The following is a 9,234-nucleotide window of genomic DNA, read 5'->3' on the forward strand; positions in this document are numbered from 1 at the left end:
CTTGTATCTGTTGCTTTTTTTCCATATGAATTGTATATTTGTGATGTATTCAAGTTCCTGTACTCAAGTTTAAAGCTGATAACAGACCTGTCATATTTTTTCTGGGGGCCTGTATTTCACGATGCAGATTTGTAGGACGACAGATCAGCTCGTTAGGACTCAACATGAATTAGCTACTGGTGAGACCCATTCTATTCAAGGTGTTAGCTCTATTTATGGTTGTTTCATTTATGCTTTAAAAGTATGCTGGGGGTCTTGTCCCAGTAAACAGTTTAGTAGTCAGACTCATGTTAGAGGTTTCACAGACTAGTTAGTTATGTCATGTCAGATGTTTAGAGTCATATAGCCAGTATTAGCTCATCATTTATTATATTTGTAGATTATTTCCGCATCATGTTTAAACAGTATTTTCATTAGTATGATGATAACTCATGTAATTCAGACTATCCATGTTTTAAGTTATATTCCATATTCAGTTCATACCCCATGTTGATTCACCAAGCCATGTAGTTCGCTCGGTCACATGTAGTCAGGCACAACTGTGTTACCCAGGCCATGGTTCAGGACGTGACAAAGCTTTATCGGGGAGGTATATACCATTGCGCCGCTACTGGTCGGGTACATTATGATAGGGCTCTTGTGACAGCCATGGTTGAGCGATGGCGACCAAATACCTACACATTTCTCCTAACTGGCGAGGTCACTGTCACGCTTCAGGATGTGGAGGTCATGTATGGACTACAGATAGATGGACGTCTGTTATACATTGAGGAGCCTCAGCCACCGCCTCCGTGTCAGGATGAGTTGACTAAGCTCACTATTTACGTGCCTCAGGAGGGTGAGATCCATGGAAAGATTCGGATGTCAATGCTTGCACTTTGTACTCACTTGCGCCTCTTAGACATCGAGCATCCTTTTACAGACGGCTCACCTCAGGTAGATGTTGATCGTCATGCCCGTCTGTACTTACTCATCATATTCGGGGCATCTTGTTCCTGAACACATCGGGTTCCCATGTGAACTTAAAGTATTTGCTATTTCTGGAGGATCTGGGTGAGTTGGGATGTTATAGCTGGGGCGCTACCGTTCTGGCTTACTTGTATCGAGCATTATGTCAAGAATTTATGGGCAATAAGAAGGATGTCTCTGGATTTCACACGCTCTTCCAGGTAAGTGTATGTAATTTTATTCTAAATATAGCTTTTTGAACGACGACTAATAAAACATTTTTTTAATGACCCTTTCAAATATGGGTGTGGTCTAGGATGAGGCCTTTTCAGCCCATAGCTACGCACCCTCAGCCTGATTTCATTGCTGAGGGCATGCCCTACGCGCAGAGATGGACGGGAGGCGTAATCTGAGATGTGGATACACACCACATACTTCTTTCGTTCAGGGATCAGCTAGATCGTATAACGACAGACATGGTAAGGTTTTTTGATTTTGCATTATTATCTTATTTTATTTTTTTACTATTTTTGTCTTTTATTGTTTACTAATTCATTTTTTTTATAATTTTTTATATGGAGGCCATATAATCAGATTATGAATCAGCTGCCCGTGTTTTTTAGGGCTGGGGAGCCCATGTGGAGGTTGCAATGTCCATTGATACACATGGATATCGTTGAGGATCACGCGCCCCAACGCGTCTTACGACAGTTTAGGTATGTACGGGATATACCTGAGCCGGTTCTTTGGGAGCAGGACCACTATACGCTTAACGAGCGTGGGACCGTCACTCTTGCATACTTGGCCTTTATGAGGAGCAGATCTAGCATTGGGATCATAGGATGGGGACACTAGTGGTGGTCGAACATATGACTCCGATCCTAGAGTACATGAAGTCATACCGACAAATCACATGCAGCTTGATTGGCAACCCCAAGACGTGTCATCCAGATAGGCTGGTGGCCGAGGGGGTGAGGATAGAGGGGCTGGTGACATAGGGGTGGGGACAGAGGGGTTGGTAGCCGAGGGGCTGGTGCCCGAGGTGGTGGCCTCCATTTAGTAGATGAGCCTGACGAGCATGTTACTGTTCATGCTCTATCCCAACAACATCCGTCGGCTTCAGAGCTCCCATCGACTTTAGAGCGCCTGTTGACTTCTTACTGACCGTCGACACCTCTATATACGCCGGCGCATCTGTATTCAGATCACATAGACTGGGGATCAGTAGAGGCAGCAGTGTCTGCGCAAAACGGCCAGTTCGTGATCTATATGGTGACAAGGAGCTAGAGTACGACCACTCATTCATAGACTTCGACATGTTTCAGAGCCAAGATGTAAGTGTTTAAAATAATTATTTTAATTAATTAAAATACTTGTACTGATTATTATATAATTTTTTGTTTCTTAGGATCCGGCACCATCACCGCCGAGGAGCCAGCTCAGGAGCCCTCTTATCAGCCATCCCAAAATCCAGCTCAGGAGCCCTCTCATTAACCATCCCAAAAGCCCCCTCAGGAGCGCGTCGACACACAAGTTTGATTTTTTACCAAAAGATAATGTATTGATTAAATCTAAATTAAAATTAATACTAATTGTTTATATATTATTTCATGTTCATCCTTTTGCGCCTGTGGACCCGTCTCCTAATGAGATGGACCCGTCTCCTGATGCTGATAAGATTCTGACCGTAAATAGCACACGTAAATCCAAGAAGAAGCAAATTATGCTCAGGTGCGCAAGGAAGAGAAGGAATGATGATCATGACATAGAGCATCCTATTATTAAGAGGAAGAAGGGAGATGGAGATGATGGTGAGGACGGTGGGGGTGGTAGGGATCGCCTTAGGCCTAATGTTACTCTAAAGGCTCCCACATGTGGGACCTAAGGTCAGTGTTTTAAAAGGCGAGGGCGTAAGGCGGGGCATTTTATGTCTGCCTCAGTGAGGCGTAAGCCCCGAGGCACGGGGCGTTAGCCCCATGGGGTTTTAATTTTTAGTATTTTATAAAATGATATAATTATAATAAATATTTTTAAATAGGTGAAATAGCGTAAAAAGTTGAAGAAAACTATAAATAAGTGATATATATATATATATATATATATATGCTCCACCCCCACAAAAAAACTAATTAGAACAATCTATTATACGCTACTTACAAGTTCAAGTGACTGCTCGTTAATTTTTGAGATAGTAGAAGACAAGATAAATAATTGGAAAAGAATATATATTAGGCATTCTAGCAATAAAAAAGGTCTTGACTTTTAAATTTAATGTTTCAGTTCCATTTTAAAACATTTGAGTAATTACATGTTGACTTTTGAGAATTTGGGCATCATATTAAGGACTTATTTAACAAATTTCGTTTTAGTTTGAAGAAGCTTTCTGGGCTTACGCCCCAACACGCCCCAACAAAAAAAACTATCCCCAAACGCCCGGGCGTACGCCCCGAATTGCTGGGCGTACGCCTTTGGAGACTTTCGCCCCGACCCATCGCCCCGGGGCATTTTTGGTACGCCCCGCCCCAAGGCTCGCCCCGAAAATGCCTTTTAAAACACTGCCTAATGTTACCCTAAAGGCTCCCGCATGTGGGACCCATTAGAGATTGTTGCATCAGACTCTCAACTTGCTAAGAAACGTAGGCAGACGTCTGCTAGGGCTTCATCACAAATGAAAGTTGATATACAGCCCGAAACAATTTCAACTTCCAACATCACTCCCCGTAGGAAGACGTTGTCTAAGAGGCCTGATATTCAGACACAACAGTTAGTTCCTACAAATACAACTGAACAAGTTCATCCAACCCAACCATCTGTGCAGCGTGATGTCCCGACAACAAGCAAACAAGACGAGTTGTCTCTCATGAGGAAAGAGCTTGATGATTTTAAGAAGTTGGTATATGTAATTTATATACATATTTTCCATTTTTCGCTGCTGTTCTTGATATTGTGTGGTAAGCATGATATATTGTTATTTCTTTCAAATTTTACTTGACGGACGAGTTCAAGGATCTCCGCATATTGATCAACGACAACCTGACAAAGGTCCTTCAAGCAATAAAAGGGAATAATCATTTAGAAAAGGTAAAATAAAGTAATTAAACACACTACTATATTCAAGTGAAATAATCATACATAAATGATTTTTTTTCAATAGTGTGCCACCAGCGAATCTCCATTTCAGCGACATATTGCTGAATTTGACCGTACAGTTGATCAGAACACACTCCACAAATCACCTGTACAAAATGATACTAATACAGCTCATTTTCAAATAGAGGTATTATAAAAGACTGTATTCATATCACTGTATATGTATTGTTTCAGTTGAACCAGTTGTATATATGAATATCACTGTATACAAATATGAATTTTTATACTTAGTGAAGTGACTACTTCATATATGAATATTGTATTCATATCTATGTATTCATATATGCCAACTGTATACAAGATTGTATATGTGCCAACTGTATACAAGACTGTATTCATATAAAATACTGTATTCATATCACTGTATATGTGTTGTTCATATCATATGAATTTTTGTACTTAGTGAAGTGACTAGTTCACATATGAATATTGTATTCATATCTGTCTATTCATATATGGCAACCGTATACACTAATTTTGTTTTGTGATATATTTTCCATTGATTTTTATTCTTACAGGATGTTGATGTCAACAAGCTTAATTCTAGTGGCGATACATTAAGAGCTTCCACTGAAGAGATTCAGGAAGCATGCGACATTTCAAGTGAACATGTTGAATCAAAAGTATTAAAATGAATACAATCGCTGGTGCAAATATTTGTTCAAAGATTTTAATGCATTTCAAAATGGGAATAATATTGAATGTTCCATGTTTTTGCTTATAGGGTTTTGGATCTCAGATTCCCGTCGAGGTATATCAAGAATCAGCTCATGGTGTCATGCCTACCAATGAAGGAAGCCCCAAGTCAGTTGCCGATAAAAGTGTTAAAGTTGTATCTTCTATCTCAAAGGGCGTTCTTGCAGCCGATTCAAATCGAGAGACGCTGCACAATGTCAAAGTTGACATTTAACAAGGTAATTACCTTGTTGAGTTTGAGGACGGGGAAGTTGTAGTGGAAACGGAACACATTTCTCAGTTTGAGTTGGCTAATGACTTGCTCCCAACTCAAAAAACTATTGCAAAAATTGTGATGACATTGCGTTACGATAGGCGCCCCGACCTTTTGCAAGTTTCTCCCTATAGGACAAATTTTGGGTCAGCTTCGGGTTAGTATTGAGTTACTTTTCATTTTAAGATTGTATTCAATGTGATTTAGTTTTTGTCAAGCAGGTAGTTCAGTTAAGTTGACGGAAATATTTGACAAAAAGCACCCATTTGAGAATAACTGTATCAGCGGGCCACATGATTCAAAGCTTTTCGATAATTTCTCAAAATGGATTAGGGAGGGGCTGCTTGTAAGGCATGAGAATAGGTGTTTTTTTTTATCGCAGATTCAGGCATGACTTGTTTTTTGATATATCTTACATAGCGTTGAATATGCTTGATAACGGGTTTTTTTTATGTATTGTATAGAAAGAACAAAAATGACCATTACAAGAAGGGCAAGGCAACACTGTCGAAATTCTTGGATTGTGGTATAAAGAAAATCAATGACAAAAATTGGTTCTACCTTTTAGCAATGGATGGTCAAATGTGAAACGACGAGGTCCGATATACCTTATTTTTTCACGTACAGTTTAAAGTTGTATGTATTCAATAATAACTGTTTGCAGTCTCTGTTATTGCAGCACATTGATGACATGTTTTATTACTTCCGAATGAAATCCAAGTATGATACAAACAACACATACAAGTTTACCACCGTCAAATGCCTTTTCAAGTCAAAGATTGTTGCTATTCACAAAGCGTATGCCGACCCGGGTGGTGCCTTAAGCCTTGGTCAATAAAAAGACGTTTTATCTGAATACGTTAAAGGCCACCGGTTGCTATGCACTCTCCCGTGGCATTTGGTTGACCATGTATTCATTCCAGTCAACATTGAAGAAAGAAATCACTGGTTGTTGGCAGTTCTGTCATTATTGGACAAACGGATATATGTATATGACTCATACAGAGCTGCAGGTTACGATGCAGCTGTTACGTCTGAAATTGACAAGCTCACCTCGCTATTGCCATTGTTCTTACATATCACAGATTTCTATCAATAAATGTAAGGAATTGATTGGAATCATCACCCTGCATACAAAGGCAAAGCACCGGCTGATAAATTAGATGTCGTGTTTGTTGACAATCTGCCACAACAAAGGTCGGGGAGCATTCGCTGATGTTTCTCTTTTTTTCTACAGTTACATATATTCAGATAATTCATCTTTTTCATATACATTTTTGTTTTTTTCTTTCCTGTGTGTAAGGATTGCAAGATGTATGTGGCTGCATTCGCGGAGTATTTGAGTCAAGGAGAAAGTATTCCAACCGGAGACCTTGATGCTGAATTAATCCGTATGAGATATGGTGCACTTCTGCGGGAATACACTCGGCGAAAGTTAGAAGCCGATGCCGAAAACGATAACGAGGCACCTCCAAAGCCAGCCAGGCCAAAGATTGATTTTGATCAAGTTGAAAAGATAATAATGCTTTAGTTTTTTTTTAAAGTTTTCTGGATATGCGAAACAAAAGTAGCAACTGGATATGTTTGTTTTTATCATCCCTTTTTGGTGGTATTGTGATGGCTAAAAGGCTATTTTGTTGGTATTATGATGAACAGAATATACAATGTTCAGTTTGACATTTTATGAATTCTATCGTTGTGTTATACATTGTGCGGTGCAGTTAATCATTTATACCTTTTTTTTTCTTTCTACATAGCTTATTCAGAGGAAATACATTGTGTAGTTATTCATTTTTATCGTTATGAATACACATTTGAATGTTGTTGTTGGTTATCATTTTATTGTTTGACGGATTGTGGGTGTAGCATTCAACTAAGTACAGTTGCTACTTCTGTCTGCTGCTTAATTATGAACTGAAGAGGTAGAAATAGCCCATGTATGAATAAAATACTGCTTGAACTTGCGACTGCTGGAACGAAACAGTCCCTGCATGTGTTGTGACTTGGACACTGGATAAATATGTTCAATGAATACATTTTTCAGTTTATCACTTCTTTTTTCAGAGTCTGGTATATCTTTGGTTACTGGGAACCACTAACTGCTGTATTCAGAAATCCTGCACTACTATATACAATGCTTTTACCCCATTGTATTCATAATTACTAGATATTTGTATTCGGAGATATACATTGCTGTTTTTTCATAATTAATGCAACATAAAACAGCGGAATTTTTCCAAAGTATTCATGTAAAATTCCTTTATTATCAGTGATCCAAACATGTATGCAAGAACAGAACCAGTGATCCAAAATAGACATAAAGGCACAGAAATTTCATGGTGCTTTAAAGCCGACATGGTCCAATAAAGAAACCAGTAAAACAGTACATCTGGAAAAGAAAACATCAGCTACTTTCCTCGAGGCTCATTCTTGCAAGAGCGTGTGTTATGTCCGGCATGTCTACATCTACTGCACGAGTTTGTACATGTATTTGAAAACAACTCAGATGAAGACTTATCGCGCTTCTTTTTTTGGCCTTCAGGGAGGTCTCTTGTTCCTTGGTGGGAAAACCACCTCTTCTGAAACGTGTACAGGCACATTCCACTCACTCTCATCCGGTGAAGGATAAATCGGGACATCATAAGTCTTCATCACAGTTTCTGGCTTGTACAAATTTGAGAAGAAGTTGTCGGCAGTGAGATTCTTTTTCTTAAGAACATCCCAAGCATGGGGGCAGGGTATCTCATCCATTTGGAACATTTTGCAACTGCAAGTTTTATTTTCAATACAAACAATGAAACGCTTCCCTTCATCAATAACCGTCTGCAAGTATTCGGTTGATGGAATTACCTAAACAACAAAATTCAAACAGATTTTCATCAAGTCATTATGCGTATATGTATAAGCTATAAGTATAATAATTATATAGATTAAGGTATACAACCAAAAAAATTAAACACATAAACAGATACACGGAAACAAACCCTCATGCGCGTAGATTTATGCTCATTGATAGATAGAAACTCTTGAAATTTTTTCCCAAGTGTTGTGAATGTGTAAGAACCATTCTGTCAGTTGATGCAATTCAACCGTCCATACATCAACCTAACTTCTTCCAGATACAACTGCCACAATGATGGCCTCAACAATATTTGATGTCAATGTCCATGCTCGATTAACTGGACAGTAGAGCCTAGCCCACTTTTCTCTTCCAGCTAACTCCAAGTACTCCTTCACACGAATATCCTTTTTCTCAACCTTTTCTATTAGCATATCAAAATCATTCTGCGTGTATGCTTTTGCCAATTTATAGTACACCCCACTCAACACTTCATGACTCTTCCTATATCTATTGTATACATTCTTCCAAAGATGCCATATGCATGCTAAATGCGGGACATTAGGATAAATTCTACATATAGCCTTGATAATGCTTTCATGTCTATCAACAATACACACGTTATCCCTTACCCCATACGCTTCCTTGAATCGTTGAAAGAACCATGACCAAGACTTATCATTTTCTGAATCTATCACGCCATATGCTAAAGGCAATATATTACCTGCAATTTAATTCAGTATATGCAAAAAGTTACTGATTGTATCAAAAACTGTAAGAACTGAGTGCAAAAAAATTATGATTTTTTCTAAAACTGCAAGCATTGTATGCAAAAAATAAATAAATGAATACAGAGATATAAAATACCTGCACCATCCAATGTGCTTGCCGAAACAAATGTACCATTGTATTCTTGTTTGAGGTGGCTGCCGTCTACAACCACGATGGGTCAACAACAGTAGAACCCTTTTATAAATGCATACAGTGCTATGAACAGGCACAAGAACTCGTTTTCAGGCGATTTGTGCATTCTTATACGAGAGCCTGGGTACGTTTTATCCAAAATATATACATATGCAGGTAACTTCTTGTATGAATCTGCTGGCTCTCCCCTCAACTTAGTCATAGCCTTTTCTTTAGCACGATATGCCTTCATGTAGTTCACATCCACACCAAATTCATTTTTGACATCATCTGCTATATCCTTTGGTGTATACTTCCTCTTATAATTTGTTATTTTTGGTTTAATAATGCTTGGTATAAACCTCCTACTTGCTTGATTACAAGAATACACCTTATCCTTCAACGGACATGTATATTTGTCCACAAACTCTCTCACTTTGAACAT

The 9,234-nt window shown here is 38.7% G+C and overlaps 2 protein-coding genes across 2 annotated transcripts; one reads left to right on the top strand and one right to left on the bottom strand.

Moving 5' to 3' along the window:
• Positions 1–555: 555 nt before the first annotated feature.
• LOC132637304 (protein MAIN-LIKE 2-like) lies at positions 556–2,442 on the top strand. Its single transcript, XM_060354415.1, has 4 exons — positions 556–936; positions 1,029–1,169; positions 1,397–1,427; positions 2,357–2,442. The coding sequence occupies exons 1-4, from the start codon at positions 556–558 to the stop codon at positions 2,440–2,442; spliced, it is 639 nt and encodes a 212-aa protein (XP_060210398.1).
• Positions 2,443–7,585: 5,143 nt separating this feature from the next.
• LOC132637305 (uncharacterized) lies at positions 7,586–9,234 on the bottom strand. The gene is made up of 4 exons (XM_060354416.1): positions 8,925–9,234; positions 8,754–8,819; positions 8,171–8,610; positions 7,586–7,897 (listed from the first exon to the last, which is right to left on the bottom strand). The coding sequence occupies exons 1-4, from the start codon at positions 9,232–9,234 to the stop codon at positions 7,586–7,588; spliced, it is 1,128 nt and encodes a 375-aa protein (XP_060210399.1).

The sequence above is a fragment of the Lycium barbarum genome, chromosome 4 (genome assembly GCF_019175385.1).
Source record: "Lycium barbarum isolate Lr01 chromosome 4, ASM1917538v2, whole genome shotgun sequence".
Lineage (NCBI taxonomy): Eukaryota > Viridiplantae > Streptophyta > Magnoliopsida > Solanales > Solanaceae > Lycium > Lycium barbarum.